This window comes from Pithys albifrons, chromosome 8 (genome assembly GCF_047495875.1).
Source record: "Pithys albifrons albifrons isolate INPA30051 chromosome 8, PitAlb_v1, whole genome shotgun sequence".
In the NCBI taxonomy this organism is placed as follows: Eukaryota; Metazoa; Chordata; class Aves; order Passeriformes; family Thamnophilidae; genus Pithys; species Pithys albifrons.
In genome coordinates this window covers 26,126,954-26,153,705 of record NC_092465.1, presented here as the reverse complement: position 1 = coordinate 26,153,705, position 26,752 = coordinate 26,126,954, and the positions used below count along the sequence as shown (strand labels likewise).

General features: G+C 42.1%; 1 protein-coding gene across 1 annotated transcript; it reads right to left on the bottom strand.

The window, feature by feature from the left end:
* Positions 1–890: 890 nt before the first annotated feature.
* On the bottom strand, positions 891–13,340 carry ICOS (inducible T cell costimulator). Its single transcript, XM_071562220.1, is given in 7 exon segments — positions 891–2,640; positions 3,177–3,267; positions 3,883–3,995; positions 4,921–5,259; positions 7,272–7,310; positions 13,224–13,296; positions 13,299–13,340. Coding segments are annotated over 6 exon segments (696 nt in total). The 3' UTR covers positions 891–2,640; position 3,177.
* Positions 13,341–26,752: the final 13,412 nt, after the last annotated feature.

Sequence of the window (26,752 nt, the reverse complement as noted above, 5' to 3'; positions counted from 1 at the left end):
TAGGGATTCAGCTCCTGGAAAAGCCCTAGCCAAAATATTTTTTTCAGTAATAATGAAACAATAGAAGACAAAGATGGAGAGGGAGAGGTTGTAGAACCCTCTTCATGGACTCTCGAACAATTGTAAAATTTCTGTGACCACCCTAAACCATCAGGTAACAAACAGAGAAAACATAGGTTGAGGTTGTTATTAGTAGTTTATTTTACCCTCAGACCTCTGACCTCTGATTTCCTGACTGTTATTTGAATGATTCTCAAACTTCTACTTGTTTTGAAAGTGGATTTTGTAGAGGAGTTGGCTGAAATAGTCCAATTTGGTTTTAGGTTTTTTTCCTGCTAAAATTGTCTTTTCCCAAAACTGGGAGTTTCCAAAGAGTTTTTACTTTTTGAATTGCTGACCTGTTAGAAATTGGCCCTTTTTGTTTGCTTGTTTTATTTTAATCCTTTCTAACAGTCTAACTCAGTTCATGTTATTTTTTCATGGTTTTTTTCTTTTATTTTTCGCATTTTGTCATCCTTTATCTTCTTCCAGCTCCATTTGATTTGGAGGTATTGGAGAATGGGAGAAAGAAATTGAAAAATGTCCCAAAATAATCCTGATCATTTTAAGTATCCTGCATAAGGGATTAAAGTAAAGGAACAATATGAAAAAGGCTTTCTTATGAAAATAAAATGAAATAAACAGATCCAAACAATGTCACTACCTCACTGCATAGAAACAGGTCCAAATTTTTTGTTTTCATTTTTTTAATAGTTTTTTTTCCTGCTTCCCACTGACACTGTGCAGGAATAAATTGCTCTGTTTTCTCTTCCCATTTTACTGTGGATTTTATAGATCTTAATTCTTTCACATGACATGTATGCATGCATGAACTTTCTTATGGACACATATGGCATAATAAAAATGTTTTATTAAGAATAAAAATATCTTTTCCCAAAAAGAAAGCAGTAATGGAACCTGAGACTTCCAAAAGCATTGTTATAACAAATATGAATCATTTATATCTCCAGTGCAGAACATATGTTTTTCAACTGTCTTCTTCAGACTTTCATCATTTGTCCTTTATCCACAGCATGTCAAGGCAAACCCCAAGTTTTTCTTTCTTTCAGAAACTCTCTATTTCTTGAATTTCCTCCTCAGGCTGGTGAAGGGTTCCAGGGGGTAGGATTGTCTTCTGTTACATAGGATCTTGAATCCAGTGTTTCTCATAGGTAGTAGAGGTGAGCTGTTTTCACCAATAGTTTTCAAAGGCAATAATTTCACCAATACTTTTTAAAAACTGAGAGATTGGTGTATTTGTGGTTTACAGGGAAGAGCTTTGTTTGCTGCAGAGGTGAGGTAATTTGGCAAAGGTTGTGTGGCAGAACAAAGGGAGAGAATGCCGCGTTACCCAGCACAGCGGGGTGCCCTCTCCATCCCTGACAAGGAGCTGGGGATCTCGGCAGGGTACGGGCTGCGTAATTGGCAGTCTGTACCCCATTCCATGCTTTACTCATTTCCCTTTCCTTAATGTCACAGTCAGCAATTTGCACCTTCTCTCCACAACACTTCGGTATATTCAGGTGTTCGTTGAGGAAAACCCTGTTCTTGAAATACCGGCTTATTTCCTCCTCACCCCCGTTTTCCCTACCAAATTTGCAAACAGCCTTCTCTGTGCCATATAAGCAGGCTGTGTATCTTTCTTAATAGTGTCCTCTGACCAATATTTGGTTTAAAGTATTATAGAGAGGGTCAGAATCAACGTACCACTCGACTTCCAGCAGCCAAACGGTGTCTGGCATGATAGGCAGGTTGGATTCCCATTTGGTCATTTCTGGTCAGAGTTTTGACAGATTTCACAAGGAGCATGAAGGGTTGATCGTTTCGCTCATACTGAAGCCCATATGGACTCTGTTGTATCTGTGCTGCAAGACATGTGACAAGGAGAGGTTGTGCCTCCTAGTTCAGGATCTGATCCTGCAGATTTGAGCTCAGCTAAAGAGCAATTGCAGTCTTGCAATATATTCCTCTGCTAGTAAAAGCATTCTGAATTTAATTAAATAAGGGGACCCCCAGGGTGTGAATGGCAAAGATGTATTGATAGCACAAATACAAAAAAGGCAGATGCAAATACCCGAGGTACTGTGTCACAGGGAAGTCTCTGCTGGACGCTGCTGGACTCTCTCAGGTTTTGTTCCCCTGCTAAACTAGCCCAAACAAAAGGGCATGTGCAATACATTGACAGTATGGCTGGGCCACAAGGATTGGCATTAGAGGTAGTCTTTTTTTTTGGTCACCTGTGTGAAGTTTATCATGAAGGAGACTAGAAAAGGAAAGTTCTCTCTGTAGCAGCGCTACAGCAATCTACTCTCAAGCAAACTCACTTTCTATATTTTCTTCAACTAAAAGCCGACATCTTTAGCACGTTGTTAGCACTTCATGTCCAAGTCAGTGGGTTGGGCAGGGTGCCAGTTAACAAACAAGGCTAGAGCAAAACTCAGCTCAGAGCAGGACTGAAGTGGGGGTCTCATGACTGAGCACAGGACCATCATGAGAGCTCAGGAAGGCTGGGAAAGGTGAGGAAATGCTGATTTCCCATTGTCCGGATTCAAGTAGCTGGAAAACTGCTTCCGAAATTTCCACGACACAAGCAACCTACACCTAGAATAGAAATGGGGAATCAGTTACTTGCAACATCCATAGGTCTGAATCAGTCCAAATTCTGCTTCTGTTCTCTATCCAAAACTGCTTCTGGCTACTAGGCAAGGGCTTGAGTAGCTTGGAAGTTCCTCATTCTCTACGGAATATTTGCCTTTAGCCAGTAACACTCAGTAAAACCAGCAAATCACTTCCCCAGGAAGATTTTGGGTACCACACATCATCTGAAAAACTGAATGGAGCAGTTTCTCATCTCTTCCCATGCATGAGATGGCACAGATGTGAAGCTGTTGCATTTCTAGGAACGAGCCCACCATTATGATTCAAAAGGTTTCCAGAGATTTTGCTTTTAATTTCATCTTCCTACAACTTGGCAGCATGAACTCCATTAACAAGCTATTGTAACAATCCCACCCAGACACCCACCCACGCACCCACCCAGAATCAGTGGCACAGACAGCAAGCAGTTCTTTCCCTCCCAGAGAAAGCCTTGCAACAGACACAAGCAGAGATACAAGTACAACTAGGCATAACACAACCTCAGATTCTTGGTTTCTTAGCTGCATTCACTGCTGCCATGGGCATGTATTCACTGTTGTACTCATGGGAGCTAGAGTCGTACCTCTGATTCTGCCAACAGAGGAAAAATGCCATTAATTAATTTGCGGTCACTAACCTCTGCCACTCCTGCCTCTATTCCTTAAGGAGGGCAGTTACTCTGGCTGTTTTCAGTGGGAATATTAAAGTCAGAATAGACAGGCACTCACATAGAAAACTTGCAATAAAACAAACTGAAAATAAAAACACACATTGAAAAAAAAAAAGCTAAAAATAGCTAATGTCCATGGTCTTTCTTCCTTCCAAATGGTTCTTTGTTTAAGTGGGTTTGCACCAGAACAGTGCTGGAATTGCTCCACTGATGATTTGTTTCCCCTTCCTGAAGAAAACAATCAGGTGAAATGCTTACCGAAGTAATTTTGCTGACCTGTGCAGCATTTCTTCCCTTTCCTTTGGTTCGCAGACTTTAAATCAATAAACAATTCTGTCTTCAAAAAATTAAATCTGAGCTGCTGCCATCGATGATTGAATTCCAGTGGTAAATTAACAACTCAGTCTTTTTGTCAAAAAACACATCATGTGCAGAATGAGTATGTGCCTGTCCCACTCTCTAAATCTCATTAAATCAAGTCCCCCATCCATGACCCTTGGAAGAGGGGCTCTGCATAATCTCCTATATTTGCTTACCTTGTTCCTTAAGCAACAGGCTACCACAGAGCAGACACAGAAAATCAGAGCAAACATGATCAGGCCAATAATTATCCATGACTCCTGTCCCAGTGAAAAGCAGTCTTCCTTATCTGGAGATGGGGAGGCAAAAAAAAAGTCATTACTGACAATTTGCATTTTTGCCTCCTACAGATAACTTCAAATTCTTTTCCTTCTTCTCTTCATATTAAGAAATTAGCAAAAGTGAGGTCTGTAGAAGGATTTTCCTGAGGTGAAGCACCATGTTGGAAAAGTGTATTCATCAGGAAGCAGAATACTGCAGTTTTCCAGGAGCGGTGATGCTGTTGGTACACAGGACTCAAAGCACAGACTGAAAAGAAACCAAGCCAGGCTTGAGAGCAAGATGGTATTTCAGATCTGAGCAAGGCTTAACTTGGCATTCAGTGAGAACCCCAGGTGATTTAATGGGCAGCCTGATTAGAAGAAGGGTAGACTTTAGCAGTCATGTTTGGATAGGAAGGCAAACTGAGATACACAAGATTACCCTTGCCAAGATCTGGGAGAAAATACGATAGGGCATGAAACATTTGGGAAGAACTATGAGCATCTGGCTATCCATGGAAATGGAAATGGACACTGTCACAGCTTGATTCTGAAAAGCTTGTTTAAATTCAGAGAGGGATGAGAAGTATTTTGACCCAACCACATAATTGTAGCGTTAGCATTTCAGCTTCCATCTTTGTTCATTCTCAACATTCAGCAACTTGACAAATGGACAAGAGAAATTTCTGCTGCAGGTAAAGGTGGGACTGCAATACTCCAGAAGCTGTTGGGTGTCACCAACGGCATGCAAAGCTCAGCATGGCCTGCAAAACCTGCCCAAGAAGATGAGTGAGTATGGAGAAGGCATGCTGAGCAGTCTGCCAACACAGCTCCGCTGCTACCACCCCCTGCTAAGCAGTTTTAAGCGGTGCAAACCCTAGTTCCATTTTTCACTGCAGTATAGCTATGCCTGATGTCTACTGAAGTGAGGGGAGAGAAGAGAAGCAAACTTACCTTGGATGTATAAATAGGTTTCTGTCAGCCGGCAGTCTATATAAGGAGGGGGTAAGAATATCTCCAGACAGTAGGTATAAATGTCAATATGCTTTCTTTCCAGATTTTTAAGAATGAAAGTGGTGCTGCTGTTTGAATTCTTTATCTCACAGTAGGTGACATTACTCTTGGGGATAGCGTTCGTCTCACTCAAAAAGAATGTACAGATTTCCTTCTTTTCTTTCCCTTTGAAGAGGGTCATGCTGAACTCGCTCACATTTTTGGGGTTGGGGAATGTGAACTTGAAGGCTCCATTTTCAAATTCCACCATCACCTGGGGGTCAGAGATATGAGGCTGATCTGAAGACATGAAAACAATAAGTATAGTCACTCAGAGAGCAATGAAAAGAAGTCCTAAAGTGTTAAGAAACTCATTTAAACAAAGCAAGTGAGCCTTGCGATTGAAACTTGAGGCAGGTAGGTACTCAGAATGGTCTGGTGTAGAAAGCTGGCCTCACAATGAGATACCATTACCATGAAAGACATTATTGATAAAAAAAATAAGACCTGGCTTGTTATCTGCTATAAGGCTGGAGAAGTCACTGTTGGCATTAGATCATGGTACTTGTTACTGAAGTTACTAAATGATAAAGTTACTAAATGATAAAGTTACTAATGTTACTTACAATATCAGTTACTAGATGTTGTTTAAAGGCTCCCTTGGACCAAACACTATATAGACATATAATCCCTGCCTCAAACTGCCCTATTCATAGATAAGACAAGGTGAGACAAAGATGATGATTAATTATCTCTATTTATGGTTCATAGTCTGTACCCTAATGATCATGGAATTATAGAGTTGTGTAGGTTGGAAAAGACCCCTAAGATCATCAAGTGCAACCATTACCCAGCACTGCCAACTCCCCCACTAAACCATGTCCCTCAGAGCCACATCTAAGTTTTTTTTAAATCCCTTCAGGGATGGTGACTCCACCACTCTCCTGAGCAGCCTGTTCCAATGATTATCTGCTCTTTCAGTGAAGAAACTTTTCCTAATATCCAAGCTAAAACTCTTCTGGTGCAACTTGAAGCTGTTCCCTCTTGTCCTGTCATTTGTTGCTTGGTAGAAGAGACTGAACTCCATTTTTTTACAACCTCCTTTCAAGTAGTTGTAGAAAGTGATAAGCTTTCCCCTGAGCCTCCTCTCCTACAAAATAAAAACCACCAGCTCCCTCAGCCACTCCTTTTGCCAGCTCCATTGCCCTTCTCCCGACAAGTTACAGCATCTCAACAGGCTTCTTGTGGTGAGGGGCCCAAAACTGGACACAGCACTCCAGGTGTGGCATCCTCAGTGCTGAGGGCAGGGGGACAATCACTTCCCTCATCCTGCTGGCCATGCTATTACTGGTACAAGCCAGGATGTCACTGACCCTCTTGGCCACCTGGGCACACTGCAGGCTCATGGTCAGATGTTGCTGACCAGCACACCTGGGTTCTTTTCCACTGGGCTCCTTTCCAGCCCCTCTGCACCCAGGCCTGTAGCACCACATGGGATTGTTGTGACCCAAGAGCAGAACCCAGCACTTGGCCTTGCTGAGCCTCACACAGCTGGCCTCAACCCACTAAAGCAGCCTGTCCAGAGCCTCTGGAGAGCCTTCCTACCCTCCCACCTAACACTTCTAACTAACTTGCTGTTGTCTCCAAACTTATTGAGGATGCACTTAATCCCCTTGCCTGGGTCACTGATAAAGAACAGAACTGGCCCCAAAAATGAGTCCTGGGGAACCCCACCTGTGCCTGGCTGCCAGCTGGGTTTTACTCTGCCACTCTCTGGGCTCAGCCATCCAGACAGTTTGATGACATAGCTGAATATTTAAAATGGGATGTGAACCCAAAACTTCTACATAACTGCCTTAACCATGAGACGCAGCTTTTCTTTCTAGAGTAGATCGTGGTTTGAAGCATGTCATAGAAGTTCAACCCAATTACTTAGATGGCTATAGCACCTTTACCACTAACATAATGGGAGGAGTAGAAGACAAAGGTCCCTGTGTGACAGGGCATGCACATACATGCAATCCAGAAATCACATCTGACCTTCCCAGAAACTGTCTGAAAATCTCTCAGACATTGTGCAAATCTTATTTTGCAAATTTCTTGGAGAAGCAAAAGAAAGTAAACTGACCAAGGACCCCCATGCTACCTCACATTTGACCCTGTAAAGTCAGCAACCAATAGCATGGGAAACTCTCTCAGATAAAAGTATGTGAAACTGTGCTATAAGAAAAAAAGACAGTTTTTTTTCTTCAAGGGCAGTATTTTCTGATCTCAAAAGTCATTTAAAACCAAATTAGGCAATTGTGTCTTACCTATATTTTGGCACGGTTTTGATGAGCAGCTCTCAACTCCTGAAAAATACAAAATTGTTTCCTGTTTAAAATTCAAGAAGAGAGATGCAAGAACAAGGGCTGAGCCATGCAATGTTAAGATGCCAAAGCTATTTTTTTAAATTTATGTCATTAGGCTACTGATTCTTTCTGTGCTACACAATAAATTTATATGATGTAAAAAAAGAATGAAATTTAAAAATCAAAGTAGAAAGAAAATGCTTAAGACTTTATATTGATTGTACATATAGCATTTACAAATTCTTAAAACACCTCCACAAAGTAATAGGTGTACTTCATAAACAGAAGCTGAGACAAAAGTAAAATTTTTCCCAAAATACTGAGGAAATCTGCCCCAGGTAAAAAAAAAAAAAAAAAAAAGCATACTTTTGATTTCTCATGAAACCTGAGTCTACAATGAGCCAGCATTTTGCTTTGTTTTCAGAGCAAAGTGCTCATTTCCACCAGTGTGTGTTCTGCTTCCCCCACTGCTCAACACAGCATCAGAGTATCGTATGGCACATCCGGAGTGAAGATTTAGGTGATACTCCAATGCAAACAGCAAGAAAACACTCAAGCAACACATACAGTTTTGTTCCTTTTTCAATTGCAACTGTTTTCCTCATTGTTTGTATAGGTCCTTCATTACAGGAAACAGCCACGTTTTTAATGTGTTCTGGATTTGTTTTTCAATCCCCTGCCTCCATCACCACCCACTATGGCAATACTTTGAAATAGTTTGTATGTCAGTACTGCTGACATAGCACAGCCTGATAGTGTTTCATTTGGAATTTTTCTTCTCTAGTACCCTAAAATTCAATGTAAAGACAAGTATACAGACAACAGGAAAAAACAGGTGTCTGTTTTTCCTGTTTTCTGGTAGCCTGAGTAAGTTCTTCAGAGGCTGCTTAGATTGAAATATACTCTACATCAGAATTTTATGATGCTAAGGAATTACAGGGCAAACACTTAAAGCCTTTGATCATATTCTTTTTGTTATTGTGGTAGTCTAAATCCAAAGAGTGTGTCCCCAGCTGTGCCAGGTATTGCACTGATTACACAGTAAAAATAATCTTTTTCCCGAGACACCTGTTATCTTGGACATCTGGCCCACACATGCATAGGAACAGAAGATTATTTTCTTTTGGGTACCTTTGTATGATCTCAACTCTTTCTGGAGAAAGGCAATCTTTTATTGTCCATGTTTTTTCCTTCTTTGAATCCTTGCTCCCCAATTACTCCCATTGGCAAGGGCATTGCAATGAATGGTACTAGTTGGAAATGTTTTTAGTGTGACACATGAGTTAATGGACTTCTGGAAGACTCTGCAATGCTCAGTTGGAAAGCAATAGAAACTGTTACCCCTTTTTTATCGATTTACCATCTGACTAGCTATCACATTCTTCCTGGTTTACTGTGCACAGTCAGCACCCTCATCTAATTCAGCGACAGTTCTAATGTCTGTACTTCTCTCAGGGCTATTACTTAAGTGTATGATAACAGACAAGGTATTTGGCATCTTGTACCACTGGTGTGAAGATAAGGCAGACAAAACACACAACTCCCCAACCCACAGTCAAATAGAGCTCTAGAAAAAATGAAGGCACAGTCACAGAAAGTGTAAGCTCTTAAAATGTTATTTAGTGTGAAAAGCTGAAAGCAAAGGTCAAATAAAGAAACAGTTCTTGATGACTTGTATGTTGCATGATGAAAAAAAAACAAAACAGCTGCTATGAGAACAGCATTTGAAATAAAGGTCTTTTAAAATGCTCTGTAGTTTGGTAACATATACCTTTAAAATTAGGCCAAAGAGGAGAGAAATTTATTAGGGAAGGGAAATAAAAAACAAATGTGTTGGTACAGCAGAAATTAGAGAGCATGATGAATGCATAAGCTAATCTGACACTTTTGAGAAGCACCCACCTGTAGCTGAGACCTCAACAGTTGTCACTGACATTTGAGAGGGGAAGCAGATGCTGACTCTGTTGGGGCAGCTACAGAGCCAAGTGGTGCCAAGTGATGCCATATTCCCTCGGTGTCCTGGAGGAACATGGCACTCCCCTGCTCTGAGCACCAAAGCAACTGAATTTGTTTTCCCTGTTTGTCTCTGAGAATAGTTCGATTTGGCTGTTAACTAATGAAATTGCCCTTTCATACAGGGTGGTTTAAAATGTTTGTCAGAGATCGTGGTTTCAATCCTTGTTTTTAATGGAAAAGGGCAGAGAGAGGTCAATAAGCATTTAGTTCATGTGACCTTGTGTCAAGCTGAAAGATCATTTTGTATGCTCTCAGACCCAGAAGCCTAAGCTGCCTATTTTCAAGAAAAACTCAGTAATGTATTTCTCTGAATTAGCATCTTGGTAAATGTGACGCAATTAATATTCCTCTGAAACAAGTGCCTATACAAATGAGTGTGCTTAGCACAGGGTAAGGCAGCACATTTTGAAATTAGATTAACAGTGCCTGAGATTAAAACACAGAATTGTCTACATGGATGACCACAATGGGTGAGGTCTGATATAAATTTCCAACTCAGTAAGTATTCTTCATCAGCTCCTGATGTGTGTGCACCCACTGAATGTTAAAAGGTGGCTCCCTGCCCCTCCCTGTGCCTGATCATTGTCCTGTGCCCATTTGCACCGGTTCATTCCTGGGTAATGGTATGGACCTGTACCCTCTGTGCTTAATGGACAGAAACACTTGGGATGTCATTTGCCAAGCTCCAGTCAGAGTGAACGTACATTTGATGGGCTGTGAGACAGGAAACTGATGTTTAAACATCCAATAATATTGACAAATTCACTGACTAAACCTCCCTAATACTACCTTGTAAATATGTGAATAAAAGATTACATCATGGTACTGTTGAACAGAAGAATCTCACTGGATCAGTATGCTTAAAATCTAAACATGCTTAGATTTGGCCACAAGGTTTCTTTTTGTTATTTTTCATAAAAGAGATTATGCAATTGCATATGAAGGTTGTGAGATAAGGGGAAACAAATTTTTCATTAATTTTCCTAGCAGGGTCACACTCTGGAGTTGCATGGAGTTGTTCCTGAGTCACCTGATGTGAAGCAGAGTGTTAAGACAAATATTACTGTACAGATGTATATCCAAGAGATGAACATGTGTATGAAAGAAACATCTTGATATTTTAAACTATGAAAAAATATGTGTATATACATTTGTGTAAATGTTTATTTACAACTATGTCCATTTCAATCTCGATTACATCATTACTGCAGCAGGAAACCCCTTTGGCAGAGGTTTGGGAATTTCTGTGGTAGTGCGCTTGGATACTGAAGCCAATGGAAGGTGCATTATTTTCATTTTAATGGGATTGCAATTTTGAGATTTCTAGTTGCTTTTTAGCAGACCCATTGCTATTTGAAAGCATCACCAACCTGTTACACATTTTGGTCGTAACAGAGGTCTAAAAACCACTTTCAATCATTTTTCAGGTTTGGGGTTTATGACAGGAGAACAGAATACCATGCTTGGTTTTCTTGCTGTTTGTATTATTTGCCTTGGCTCTCAGAAAACGAACTAGCTGATAAAAAGAACAAGAATAATGTCACTTGTATGTTTTTGCCTCTGAAGATGAACACGGAGATTGCAGACCTTACATCTAAAAAAACCCTGAAAACATTCTTTCTGTTAATATTAAGTGCGTAATAAAACCACACAGTTTTTTAAGTTGCTATAGTTTTGACCTTTCAAGGCACTCTGAAAGATGACACTGTCAATTCAGTGTCATTAGTCACATGCCTAACACTAATGTGTTCCTATCTTCCAAGAATCAAGGATTAAGAGAGGAAAGAATGCTTCTGGGCAAAGCAAGCAATGGGCAGAGTTACTCTAGGAATCTAAAATCTGAATTATTTCTATGATATAACTTACTTTGAGAAATACCCAAACTCTGATAAAATATACGACTAACAACAGCGACTGCTGATAATATTTCAGAAGCTCTTCTAAGAAATGACCATGATTTCCTCCTGTATTGACAACAGGAGATCTGTGGGTGAAGAGTGGTGACATTTTGGAAACATTTGCATGCAGATCTCATGTGCAGTGTTTCTTAGCAAGGGCCTCAAGTGCTATGGAATCCTGCTTACAGCCCTGTACTCCAAAATCCCATTGCCTGTGTTTCTCTACAGGCACCAGAGAGGATCCATGCTTTTACAAACTATTGGGTTATCAAATCATAATACACATATTTCACATATATATCCCCTTCTATGACCTATTTACATTGAAAAAAACCCTATCCATAGATAGTTTAGGGCTAGCTAAGTAGGGCTTGCTCATCACCAAGTTCAAAACAAACAAACAAAAAACACAAACCAAAACAAACAAAAAAACCCACACCAAAATCTCGAAGTTACTCTGCTTTTACTCCCCCAGATTTGCCCCAGTGCTGGGCAGCACTCTGGAGAGCTAGTTCGTTCTCTAAGTACGAGTATCATACTAATGTGCCTTATGTCAAGCTGAACTTTTGTTAAAAAGTGATAGTAACTAGTACTTTTAATGCTGAGAATACTGTCAGACAAAAAAAAAAAAAAAACCTGGCACGAGAGATGCCATTTCTAATTACAGTCAGTCTCTTCCTGCTGTCTTCTCTCCCTAGTCCCCTTCCCAAATCCTATCCTCCATATTTGAAGGAAGGGAGAAATGCTGCTATCAGAGAGAACTATTACTTGCACCCTGAAAATTTCCGCGTACAAGGAATGGACTTTTAGGCAGCTTCAGCCATGTGTAAAAGCGTGCTGGTCAAGTATACCTGCTAAACTGACTAGGTGAGACATATGTAACCAAATTGAAAGGATATTTTGTTAGTAGATTTAAGAATAACTTTTCAAGGAGAAAAAGGGCAGCTCTGTCCCTTTAGCGACACTGATTACCATTGTCCTTTCCCATGATTTCACCCACCTTTTCATTTTATCTGAAAACTCAGTATACTATCCACGTATTAGTTAGCCTTCAAACAGGTATCTGCATTGCCAAAAGAGCTGAAAACTGGTTTTTATTTAAATGAAAGCTTAAGCTCTGTATGAAACCTCAGAAGTACTTAAATTCTACAGGAGGCCTTGAAACCTATCCTTTATCACTGGAATTTCAGAAGCAAGCATATTAATAGCCCTTGGTATGACCTTCACACAATAAATCTCAGGTCTTACTTAAACTGCATGATACCAAATCCTTGGACAGAATATGTATAAAAAAAAGAATCTTCTTAATCATATATTTCCATTCTAACCCAACAATATGTGGCTTTCAGAGAGGTGGTAGACAAATGTGAGCTGTGGTATTTTACTTTGTGTAGATGGGATAAAACACTGAATCCTGTCAAATGCTATGTCCATGTTTATGGCTGGACCAGCATCAGTGCTGTCACTGTGCAGCTTCTCAAACACAGCACAGGAATGCTACACTTCCTTTTAACTCTGTCTGTGTTTCCAGCCTGCACCAAACCAATCTCATCCACTCTTCCATGCCATATACATTTTTCATTGTATAAAAATCCCCCATTCAAACAACTGCAGGTTTACTATAAATAACTTGGCCTCTCTTTATTATGTCATTCACCATCACGCTGCTATAAGATCTTATGCCCAGCAAGGGAAGGTGGCTGAAGTGCTACAGTCCAAACAGCTAAAGGATAACACCGAGCAGATGAGCTGAAGATATAAACAATTAAAACTCATAGGATTTAGTTTCAGAGCAAATGCCCTGTGATGGCAGGAATCCCCCTCCCACCAGCTCCAGTGATATTAAAGTTGAGAGCAGTCTTTTTGTGGCCATTTCACTTAATTACCTTGACCCTCCAGCCCCTTTCTATCACGCCTCATTTACTGTCTCCCATCATTGGCTTAGTTATATTCCATAGAGACATCTACTGCAAGGAGAATAATCCAAAATGCTACTCACCATATAGGGCTTCAAAATGAAAGCAGAGGAGACAGACAGTTACAGCAACTGACTTCATGCCTGCCTGACACAGAGGCACCAACCTTCTGTCTGTCGTGAAGATGGGCAAGAATGCATGGTAGAAAAGGAAGTGGTTTGTGGGCACTGGGGGAAATTGTAAGATTACCAGAATGACTTTTTAATTTAACCCCTGACTATGTTATAGCTATGTCAGCATTAGCTGTTGCACACACCTGTAGAGTTTAATGCTTTTTTTTTCCTACCTCATGGCTTGCTGACACAGACAGGAAGATGAAAGATTGTCTGACATTAGTTTTGATGTTCACTTCTGCAAAGACTTATTTCTGGTGAAGTCTATCAAGATAGAGGCTGCAGTCTCTACGGTACACATCTGCAAATGGCCCATGGCCAGCAACTTGTTCCTTTAACTAATTTAGGATACAACTAGCTTTACATAACTAATGGTCTTGCTCTATGTGGAAACCATTCATCAGTAGGGTAGGAGTTTGTTGTGTGCTCTGGTCCTGAAATCCATTGAAAGAACGTGGCCAAATTGCAAAAAGATCCCTTCAGCCCTGTGGCTTCCTAAAGGTTCACTCCAATGTGACTCCCATTCTGGAGTCACATTGGCTTGCTTTGCCTGCAGTTTCATGAGAAACTTCATGTGGCACCATGAGAGGAGGAAGTCAGATCCAGTGCCCTGGGGCCTTAGGTCAAAAGTTTCTCTCCTTCCGTCTTCCTTGCTTTTTGCAGCACACTCTATTCTGGCCTGGTATCCATCTGTATTCCAGGAATGTTTTAGGACGCTTTGTAACAGCATGTTCTACAATCACTTAGTCCTGGCTATTTGTTTTATGTCTACAACACTAATTTTAGTGCAGATAACATGCAAGAAAAGCAGCTTCTAAATTAAGTTTAATATATTAGATGCAGTTAACATTTCTGATTGCACAAAATGAAAACACAAAAGACAGACACTCCTGGGGTTGAGTCTTTGTAATGGTCATGTAGTGGTACCACATAATTGGTGAATAACAGGAATGTGTTACAGAGTCACTACTATTTTATACTGTGAATAAATCCTCACGTGTTGGTTTACCTTTCCTCAAAAAGTGATTTAATATCTTTCACTACTACTGCTAAAGATCTATTTACATGGACACTGGCAGCAAGTTTTACTTTCTTCAAATCTTTTTAAAGCCCTGCAAATCTTTGCCTTTTTAAAAATTAAAATTAGAGCTAAGCCTGAGTCAAGTTAGGATTTGATCTAAATTTTTAGCTCAAGTCTCTGGGGCCAAAGGTAAGTAACCCTAACTAGAGAAAGTTTCTGCAGTGTGCTTTTAATTCTGAAGCTCAAAAGCAATACATGGAGGTCCAGATCATGATAAAGCCACAAAAGATACATCTGCCTCCTGAATTTTGCCTATCAAGTTATGACCCACATTGAGATCTACTGAGGTTTGAGGTAGGATCATCTTTTCTATCACTCACAAAACCCATGAGAAATGCTGAAAGATCACAGCAGCCCTGTCCTGGCACAGGACCCTTATTGTCACCCAGGTAAGCATAAAGGAGGCAGACAGAAAGGCTTGTAGTAAAAAGAGCTGCTGCTGCTGCAAAATTGAGAGTGGAAGAGAATCATGTGTCAAGTACCCCCACCCACATCTTTGGGAGAGCATGCTGGCAACATACCAAAAACTGAGACCCCACAAAGCCTACCACAGGCTGGGAATGACAATAAAGGTGGAGAGGAATATGATCCTTTTGAGCAAAGTTTTAGTTATTTTTTAAAATGAAAACAAGCTTCAAAACAAAACAGTATTGTAAGAGTTAAAAATTTTGTTATCTCTCTTAAAAATTTAAACTTGTTTTAGGAAAGTAGTTTGATAAAGAAGATTTTTTTTTTCATCAATATAGTTATTTTGGAGCAACTTGCTACTTTCCTCTCTCTCTGTGATTGTATAAGTCATACCAGCACAGAGATAATTAATACACATCTATTTCACTTCTGGGTTAAGAATAGCTACCAGTGTAGCTTGGTTGGCATAGATCTCACTACAACATTTAAAGCCAGTAAACAGTTTGTGTATGTTATGTCCTTTCTCCTTCCCGAAGTCTGGAATTACCCCTTCTTTTTTGTGTCCTGGCACTTGGGATGCTAGGACACACTGATCCCTTTGTTTCAAAAGAGTCCAGCCCAGAGTACGCTTTGGGGTACGTTTGGCAGCTCTCTGAAGTTTCATCTAAACAGTGATTTCAAGTGTATTTGATGATGAGCCAGCAGAGCCTGTGGCTCTCACTGTGTGTATTCACAAGCAAAGGCACACAAAGTCTAGCTCAGGGCCCAGCACGAGGGATGTTCACCTTCTAGTCCTGCACCACCAGAGACTTCTCCGTTGCCTTTCGATTCTTCTGTCTTTGCCTCCCTCCTCAGTCAGCACTTACCTACTTCACAAAGACATCGTAACTGCAATTTGGAAATGTTTCCTCTAAATACTACAGTTGGTTACAGTTAACCACCTGGGACAAACAGTCTGTTTCCACAACACATTTCCTACAACTGTAGCTATTTTTGCTCACAAACACGTGCTTCCTTTTTCCATTCTCATTCACTTTTCTTCTCTGTGTCTTGATTTTCTCTCTCCCATCCACACGTGCCTCTCAGAGCTGGCTTCTTTCCTGCTCTAACCTGACTGTCCCCTGGTCCCTGACTACTCTTCTCCTCAAGCAGAAGCCGCCCATCACCACGTGCAGTAACTCCTGTCTGTAATGTAGCTTCTCCTTGTCTCCAAGCCCCATTCTTTCTTCATGTCCTACCCACAACACTACCCTATAGTGATAATCTTCTTATTATCTTGCTTCTGACTTGCCATCACCAACTATTTAAAACTTGGAAAATTCTTATGTGAATTTTTATGTCTTTAAAAATGCATTCAGTGATACACCAAGTTCCATAGAGAAATGAGCTTATCCCTTGGTTCTTTACCACATATCCTCAGTGCTTCTCCCTTCTTACTCCAAGTAACATGGAAAACAACACTTTCTGTTTCCCTAAGGCCACAGCAAAGATTTTCCCTGTGTGTATGATATGTATTTTCTTTGCTCTGTTTAATCACATAACTCTTATTTATACTTACTGTTATCACCTTAAACAATGCCCATGTTAGCAGAATGATACTGCAATGTCCACTGTGAAACCAAGGTGCATTGAAGTCTCTTTTGTCTCACCAACAGCCTTCCACTTCTACTTATGGATGGTGAGCAGTTGCCCACAGCAATATAAAGTATTCTTGCAATAGAATGTTTTGTGATCCTTTCTGCAGAGGCTGCCACAGTCTATCCACTCAAATTATATTCTGTTTTCTCCTGCTGCTTCTCATTCTTCTCTTCACTATCTGGCCTATATTCTCATGACTCTGGGTCATTCCCTCAGGACTGGAGCAGAGAGCCTCCACACTCATGCGTTTTCATTTCCTGTCCTCCTAACTGAGTAGAGGAACAATGATTTTCACTGTGCTATTTTTAAGGTTCTGTGATGGCTTTAAATCCCACTTCCCATCTGCACCACTCCCCATTAGGTGTATAAACAAGTTGCAGTCATTCAGGATGTAGAGATTTCAGCCTGAAATGCAGCTCGCGTGCTCCCTCATTTGTTCTGATTCCTTTACTGATATATCGGTCTGATCTCTACTGCAGGCCCCTGGGGCATGCTGTAATATTCTCTCCAACAACGTGCCAGTGGAGGCTACTGGGGCTCAGCTCAGCAGAAGGGAGAACACCTCCCTGCAGAGCAGATCTAATGGGACTGTCCCCTGTGGGGTGGGAGTGTGTGTGGCTTTGCTCCTTGGTAAAAGCTCAGGTACCCCATGAGTCACTTTTTTGGATGATGCTTGAGAATATTTCATTGTCATAGACTTCTCTAAAAGAAGAAAAAAAAAAAGAAGTATGTTGAGTTTAGCCCAGCTCTAAGGCTGGCAAGGGCATTGACCTACAAATTCAGTCAACAGGCACTAAGTGGCAAATTCAGTCAAGTCTAAACAGGTTGCCCAGAGAGGCAGTGGATACCCCATCACTGGAAACAACCTGACCTGGTTGATGTCCCTGTGTACTGCAGAGGCTTGGACTAGGCAGTGGTTAAGGCTCCCTTCCAACCCAAACTGTTCCATTTTTCTAAATGCCACTTCAGATCTGGACTGTTTTGAACTGGCTGACTCAAGGCAACTGAGAGCCACAGAGGAAAAGACTGTCCCCATCTGGTATCAGGAGCTGCCTCTGCGTGTCCAGCCCCTGTGCCTCCTGCAACACAGTTACCTAAAAGAGGTACCAAAGCAGGTCTCCAGGACATGGGGTATAGACAGAAAAGGCTCAAGGAAGCTCATGTGCATATGCTCGTGGTGTGGCATGGACTGCAGACCCATGGGGTGGCTGGGGAAAGTTTACTGTCCTGAATAGCAACAACAAAGGAAATCACCATGTTCCTGCCCCTCAAGGGGTACTAGAAAGAGGACTGTGAGCAGTAGGTGTTTTCAGGTGGTATGTGCCTGAGTGTGCAGGAGGTGTTTGGGAGAATACAAGGGTTGTAGGTGGCCTGGGTTAGTGTGCAGTGTTCCAAAAGGAGGAGCATACCTTCTGAAGCAATTGCAGTTCCCTACAGCCAATGTGGTGCTGTGTGGGACTTCATTACAGGGCTGCTTGTATCTAGGTTTGGAATGGAGGTTTTCCAGAATGGAGGTTTTCCAGAATGGATAGTAAATATGGAAAACCCAACTGAAGTGCACACCTGGGGACCCAGACAGACTGTTACAGTCTGGCACATGGGGAGCAGTGCATGACAGATATGTGCTGCTGAGCTGGGTGACCATGGAAACTATTCTGCTTTTGGATGTGAATTTAATAGTCTTCTAGATGTGACAGTGATGAATTATACACATTTTGTAAAATTTTCACACCCCAGCTCTTTCAAAGATTGTAGTAGGGTGGGGACTCTTGTTATGTGGTTATCTGGTCAGCTGCCTTGAAGGAGTTAGGATAGAAAGAGCCACATTCTGTGGTACTATTTGGGGTTTGTGGTGTGATTTTTATCTCGGCATTGTTGTGATTACTTTTTAAAGGTAAACTCTCACTGCCACTGCATTGACAGTATAGCAAAGAACTTTCTCCAACAGAAAAAGTCCCCAAAGTTGTGATGCATTCTTGTAGATAAAAAGAAAGTTACGCTGAAAATTGGAAGGACAGGTGAAGCAGCACAACCCTGGTTTGGACTTGCAGAAACACAAAAATGACTGAGGACACACACATGCTACTGTCTGTTCTCAGCTGTCTCAAAGTGCTTTTGGAAACCCTGTTTCTCAGGTGTTTTCAGGCCAGGCTTCACTGTTGTTAGTGGTTAAGTGGAGCTAGGCTTAGACAGCTGAGGCCTTGGTGGATTTGAAGGAGTAAAAACAATCAAATCACAACTATGTAGCTAGGTCTCCTCTCTTTTGTGCCTGTCATTCAGAATCTCACAGGTTTCTTGAGAACAAACTGCTTTGTACGCTCAGGCCAAGGCTCCCGAAGGCACTACTCCCATTTGCTTGGTCTATTCGCACTCCCCTGAGGGTACCAGAACAAAGACAGCCCAGCCGGACTGCCGTGCCGTGTCACCCCCGGGTCCCGCGGCACGGACCGGTGAGGCATTTGTTTCTCCTTCCGCAGGAGACGCTTCCAAGAGGTGCCCTTCATTCAGGCTGGGCGCTGTGACACGGAGGGAACACCACTTCTGGGCTGCTGACCCGCTGCCCCCCGCCCGCACCGCACTGCAGCCCCGTGCGTGCCCCGGGAGCGCCGCCCGGCCCGGCCCGCACTGCAGCCCCGTGCGTGCCCCGGGAGCGCCGGCCGGCCCGGCCCGGCCCGGCCCGCACTGCAGCCCCGTGCGTGCCCCGGGAGCGCCGCCCGGCCCGGTCCGGCCCGGCCCGGCCCGCACCGCAGCCCCGCGGCACCACCCGCCCCTCGCCGCGCGGGGGCGCTGCCGCACCGGGATCGGCCCCGCGGCGGGAGCCGGGCTGCGGGGAGGGCCGAGGGCAGTGAGGGAGCCGTGAGGGGAGCACTGAGGGCGGGGGGCACTGAGGGTAGGCGGGCACTGAGGGCAGTGGGGCAGTGAGAGCAGGGGGGCACTGAGGAGAGGGGAACCTTGAGGAGAGGGGCACCCTGAGGGTAGGGGGGCAGTGAGGAAAGGGGAGCCATGAGGGAAAGGGGGCCCTCAGGGGAGCCCTGAAGGGAGGGGGCTCTGAGGGCAGGGAGTTCTGACGGCAAGGGGCCCTGAGGGAAGGAAACCCTGAGGAGAGGGGAGCGCTGAGGAGAGGGGGCTCTGTGGGGAGGGGAGCCCTGAGGAGAGGGGGCGCTGTGGGAAGGTGCCCTTAGGGGAGGGGGCTCTGAGGGCAGGGGAGCCGTGACCGCAGTGGGGCCGTGAGCGCCGGCCGGGGCCGCCCGCTGGACTGCACGGCTGTGTGTGCTGCAGGAGGTGCTGTTAATGCCGGACTGGGGGATCTGCCACACCCCGACCTCGGCCCAGCGCAGCTCCCTCCGGGCCGGGCAGCCCTCCAGGGTGACCCCGCACCTCAGGGAGGTGAGACTGCTCCCTGTGGTTTCCTAGAATCCCACACGAGTCTCTGCACGTGCACGTGGCTTTATGTTTATGTTTAAAAGTGTTCTTTTTCATCAGAAAGAAAAGCAGAGAGCAGTGCAATGTCTGTGTCTCTTGATGTCTGTGCTTGGAGGGACAGAGCAGGTTTCATAGCGTGCAGTAGGTTTTGAAAGTGCCACAGTCAAACGGGAGTTTTGGTCTTCTGTGTAGGTATTTAACGTTGTTCATCTCTTCTTCAGAAAGAACAAGCTGTAAAAACAGTCCTTCCAGCAGGCCAGGAAAGACCAAGAGGTAATGGAGTTTGAATAGAAGTCACTTCTGTGTGTCGCTGTGTTTCGTTCTGGTAGGAGCACACCCTCCTCAGGGCAGTGGGTGAGGATTGTTGATTCCAGGCAAGCCTGGGTTGGCTTTTTAGTAAAACTGTGATTACACATATCAGAGCAGAGAGGCTTCAGGTTGGAAGGTCTCCCTTACTATACAATCTAACAATTTTGAGTTTAGTTATATGGGTGAACCTATGGAAGTTGGAGCAGTTAAATAAGGTTAAATATATGCTTATGATCAGCACAGCTTGTGGGGCCACACAAGGTCTGGAAATGTGCAAAACATGTTAAATGTGGTACTGGCCTGCATGTGTTAAACTGGAAAAAGAGGACAAATCCCTCACATGAGGGCATACATCACAACTTCAAGAGAATGAGGAAGTGGATCATGATTATATCTTTGTCTGGTATTGATACCAAGTCCAGTACACAAAAGAAATTCAGAGCAAAATTAATTCTGTCACAGCAATCCCTCTGTAAGGGAGGTGTCTAGGCACACTTCTTGAAGCCAGCTTGGATGATGTCACCACACAAAAAAGAATTTGCAGTAATAATTAGAGTGACAGCAAAAAATAGAAGTCAGATATCTATATTCTCTAGAGAACATGTTGAGATTGAAATGACTACTGTGAAACATCACTTCAACCGCATTGATGACATTGCAGATCACCATAGGATATTCTGGTGAATTGGCCTTTGTCATATAAAGACTCCAGATTTCCTCACTGCAGTTCCCAGCCTCTGTCCACACACCTTTCTGCTCCCGAGAAATACATCACTCGAGCAAAAAGAACTGTCTCTGCAGCTGCCCAGTTTCAGTCTTGATTAGCTGCCCTGTGTGTCTCTAGTGCACTCTCAATACAGTTCAGGGCGAAGGTATCCGAATCAACTCTTATCTGTGTCATCCAGAATGCAGGAAGTGTCTGGTTACCTTCAGGCAAGCTCCACAGTAGCAAATAGACCCTTGTGCTTGGAATAAACCCCCAGTCAGCTCTGCTCAGTCAAAGCTGTTCCCAGATACTCTTAAGTTGGTCTGGGCAGATGTATAAGCATTCTATAGGAATGTGCAGGGCCCTGTTTGCCCATGACTGACTGGAAAAGAACAAGCCTTACATGCTTGGTCTCTTTGATCTCGGGTCTGAGGTTTCCAGTCATTAAAACTGAGTCTTTGCCCAGGGGGCTTTTTTTCACCTAGCCACACTGCTGCTGCTTCGGTTTGGGTCTGTAGCCTCATATGATCCTGACTGAACCACAGCAAAGCACACCCAAATCCAGAGGAGAAGTCAGGCAGCCTGCTGGAGCCTTCTGCAGCGTAGTAAAGCTGGGGAAATAGAGGTGTCCATATTGTTTGTGTAAATACTGCAGAATCCTGGATTTTCTGTCTCCTCGACAGAGTCAGCTGAGCTACAAAGACAAGTCCTCAACTTGCAAATTTTTATAGGTTATGAGAGTCTTTCAGGATAGCGTTGCCATATGGTTTTCTCTTGTTACATTCTTCACTAGGCACCCACTGCTGGATATTTATCTGTGAGGCCAGATACTTGACCTATGATTATTTTTTTTGTTCTCATCTGGTACAGTCCTTACATTTACACACTCATGAATTTAGATGACTGTCAGGACAGGTGAAAGTTGCTGTTTCTCTGTTCTCCCTATGCTGACATGCTGCTAAACATTAATATTACATCAGCATCTGGGGCTAATGATAGCACTGTTCCTGAGCCTGACTTCAGAATTACTCAGGAATTCCCTTCTGGCTGGAAGCTGCCTTGGTTTGCTGCCAGGCCTGGAACAGAGCTATGTCTCATCATATGGCCCTGGAAAATATGGTGTGATAAATTGTTTTCTCTCTGTAGATCTGTTTATAGATTAACTGCTTATTCCACTGTTTCAGGTGTTCACATGCATATGTCCTGCCGCTCTTTAATTCAAAGCCATCTCTTCTTGTTGCTTGTCCTGTTTGGTTGCTCAAATTCTTTATCCTTTGCCTGCCTGCTCTCCTGGGTCAGCAGCAGAGGCAAAGTGTAGCCCTTTCCAGGCCATCAGCTATGGAGTTGTGCTCAGTACATATCATAGAGGTCAACATCACAGCTGATGCCTTTGTTTTTCAGCTGAACTATCCTCTCTTTGACAAAAGCAGCCCTCAGGTAACTCTTCAGAGATGCTGCTGGATGTGAGTATAGTCCTATTGGTTATCCCAGATGTTTTTAAGACTTACCTCTGTGCCTGGTGTTAGGAGGTGAGTATTGTGACCTGGAAATTTGTAAGTGCTGTTTGTTTTGTTGGTGTTCATGGTTTGGTGGGGAGGTGTTACTCCTTATCCTGGATGTCCTGCTGCACATGCAATCAGCAATATAGGATTCTGTACTTACCAGATCATTGATTGATATTACATTGATTTATGCAGGCCATTGGTTTCTTTCCTTCTGTGTTAGGTAAGAAAAAGCTGTAACAAAAGAAAAAACAAAAGGAAGCCAGTCGTGCCACTCTGCTTCTCATTGGCTTGCTGTGGTTGCACTGTGTTTTATGTGACATCAGTGAAAGCTCTGTAGTGCTTGCGTGATGGACTGTTTTGGTGCTTCTTTTGATTGAAGAAAAAAAATAGTTGAAAGGGAAAAAATTAATTTGGCCATTTGCATTTTTCCTTCTACTTACGTTTTTGTAACTAAGTGATTAATGTTAGCAGTTTACAGAAGAGCAAGCGGTGATTTTATTATTAGCTTTATATCATATAGCTACAAATTATTCTAGTTGAGATGGAAACATAACTAATTTTCCACTATGAAAATAAACATTTCATTGTTTCCAAACTTTGAAAACTACCCCAGATATCCCCTTTGGTCTCTCTAGGTTTTTCCACTGTTCTCAAGGCTATTTGTGTTGGTTTGAGTTTTTCCATTTCTTCTGTAATATGTAATAGCTGATCATCCTTGTTTATCTGTACTCAAAGTCCAGAGGGTTTCGAAAAGGGGCAGGAAAAATCCATGGAAGAGAAATCCTTTGAGGTTGGTAAATACAAAGGCACACCCTCTGAAGCTCCTGAGGTTTCACAGCATACTTTATTTTATACTGTTCCCTGACAGCCACTCTTGGTCACTGTTGGGAAGTGGGCAGCTGCTGCTGTGTCTTTGAGCATCATTCTTGCCTTTTTTTATTGCCTGCTCTGGTCTTGAATGATACCTGTAAAGCAGGTACTATTTAATTAGTACTCATTTATGTTATACTCTTCCTGATTTTTGTGAGTAATAATATTACCACATATTAAGAGTTCCTGCCACTGTATTGTTCTGTTGCAGAACTGAGTGTCTGGGTGTTCCCAGAGCCAGGGAGGTGGCAGAGGCTGCACAGGGCTCAGAGCCAAGGACAGTCTGCTACGTAGTTTACCAGTTTCAAAAAGATGAGCTGTGATACCTCATACTTAAATACCTACAAATACTGCAATCAAGATGCATGACTGCAGTATGTGTGACTTGGAGAGGGAAAAGAAAAATGAAACACAATATTACCAGCACAGACAAAACTCCAGCCAGGGACATATTCAAAAGACTAATCCTTGGTAGGTGGCGGCACCTAAATTGTTGATAAGGGTTACATATGAGTTTTTTGTATCAGAGGTCTTTCTTGCATATGAAATAATGATATTTATTGGTTTTGAACCTTATATAACCTGTTCCTTCTGTCATAAAAATCTACTCAGTAAAGGGTGTTTAAGTGTCTGGAAATTGTTGAAAGCAGTGATTCCTGGTTGTGTTGCAATACACAGATTCACAGTGCTGCCTGCTGCTGGTCCACCCTGTAACAGGACAGGGTTGGTAATGACAGATCCTTCTTTGCAATCTCCAAGAGCTTTAATGCAACAAATAAATCAGTACAATGGTTGCAGTTAGACTTGTAAAGTTTCAAGATAAGAATTTCCCAATCTTTATCAGTGCAAAATCACCACCTTTCACCTATTTGCAGTAGGAATCAAGAGGGCCTGCCAGCCTTCAAAGGTTTCCACTGAGAGTGGGTAGCTGGTGGTCTGGGCATGCCACTGCCTGATGTGGGATGGGGCAGCACCACCTGCTGCCTCACTTCCCAGCTGGGACCCACAGCCTTCAGGCAAGGGGCTCTTCTCATTCCTGTCTCTGACACTGAATATGAAATGTTACTTTGATGCAAGGAAAGTTTTGTCAAACATGGTTTAATGGATGCATTCATGCACATGCACACATGTACAGAGGCTTTTTAAATAAATGAGAGTGCTCTGTATGAGCTTTCTGGACAATTCTGGTTAAGTGAAGGTGACTAATTGGATCAACTCACCCACCACTGGAAAGTGTTAGCCTTGTACTTACCCAAGTGAACAAATTAGTCCAGGAACTAAATGAATTTTGCATAACCTATTAAAATCTCATGATTTGAGATTTTGCTAAGGTATTCTTTTTAAACACTCTATTTCAAAAGTGACTTGGTATCTCTGGTGATCACATATCATCAGTGCATCAGTTTCATGCTGAATGAACTGAAAACAGCACTTCAGCAAAAAATGCAGATATTTTCTGGCAACAAGACAGAAATTGGCAACACTTCAATTTTCTGATAATTTATAGGTTTTATTTCAGCTCAAAGTTAAGACAATGTATTACTGAATAAGTCACAGGTTTTGTCAAGAGCTTTTTATTATAATAAAGTGTGGGTTCAGGTAACATGGGATGTCTTCAGGCATGCTCATTATAGAGCAATGCATATTCCATATGCATAATTTTATATTACTGTATTTCCTTGTATATGTTTAATAGATTTAAATCCTAAATCTACTTTCCCACACTACCTGCTTCACACGCAACAAGCTATTTTCAGCTTCTTCTCTTCCAGTTCTGTTGCAGGGACAGCTTTCTGCAACACCTAAACATTCACTAAACTTTACCCTATTGTTACTATTACATGATGAGTAAGATTTTGTGACTTAAAATCACATGGCCTAAAGTCACATGAACAAGCTCTTAGTGTGAGTGATTAATTAGCTACAAGTATCAATGCTTTTTATCCATAAACTGGCCTCCATGACAATTAAATTAATAAGATAAAGAAAGGACTAAGTTAAAAGTTGGTTGGAAAGACCCAGATAGGTCCAACTGGCAGTATCTAAAGTTCAGTTTGTCATAATAATTATCTGACCTTGGAATCACATAATGGTAACTACCTGTAGCATAATCAGAAAAAGGCTGACTAGTTATTGAATAATAATTGGACCTTCATTAGCCAGTCAAATGTCACAAATAACACAGGGCACTCCTGGTTTTATTGCAAGGTGAGAAAGATCAAAACAATAGTTTACACCACATTTGGCCTTGTGGATTTTATGTTATTAAAGCTTCATTACCTTTTTTCTTTACAGGTTTGACACTCACATCCATAATTTCTGTTCTTTTGCAAAGACTAGATTTATGAAAATAGTTTTAAATTCACTGCCTAAACTGAAAATTTGAAATTTTTACAAACTAGGAAGTTGAGAAAAAAATTATTTTCTGTTGACAAAAAGGGGAGTTTTTGTTATAAATTTGAAAGAGTTAAATTTTAAAGTTAAACACTATTTCAAAGCAGTCCAAGTATTTAATTTAGAAATACCAACAGATTTCCTTTTTTCGGAACCTTTCTATACACAAAAATTTGCCAAAATAAATACAGACGTTTACTGTAAATGGAAGAGGACCCTCAATTCAAGTACTTCATCCATCTAGTGCAGAGCTGGGTGCTGAGTATTTCATGTTCTGCATGTTGAAAAGTAAACCTGAAGCATCTGTGTTGCCACATCTAAACCGACTTTTTTAGGGAAAACCATTTTGAAAGGTGCCACATTCAGAGTTGACATTCACGTGGTGTGCAGACAGACTGACTGCCTCTCACCTCCTCCAGACTCTTCCTTTTGCCACCTGACTTCATTCAGGTGCTGTGCAGGTTGGAACCCTCCCCTGCGTATCATACACCTACAGAATCAAATAGAGCCTGCATTGCCTTCAAACTATTTCCCACACCTGTTGGAAGAGACACAAGCAGTCGGGTCCTGTGGCCCAATCCAGCATTGAAAAACAAACAGAGAGAACAGATGGACACAGTTGGTACCGTGACTGCCCTTCCTCCAGGAACCATAATGCAAATGCATAAGGGGTATTTCTAACTGAGGCATCTGAAACACAAGAGTGAAGTGTCTTGTCCACGCCCATGAAAGAACAACACCTTCCTTGTGATCAGTGATAGTACAGCAATTGCTGTATTTAATGAAAGTACATGGAAGCCTGGTCTTCTTAAATCATAAAATATGGAGTAAAAACATGAGAAGCAGTGATGGAAGTTACGCTGAAAATTACAGTATAAATGATGGCATTAATGAGAGGAATTTTTACACCAGATGTGTGCCTGTGGCTTACATGTGGGAGGAGGAATAATGTAAGTTTGGAACCTATTGGAAAAAATTATTATAATGTTATTATATAATTCTAGAGACATGAAGAGAGAAAAGGACTTGAGATGTTTCATCTTAGTGAGAGAGTACTATGAAAAGAAGACTAGACAAATAGTCATATAATATAATATAAGTTTGG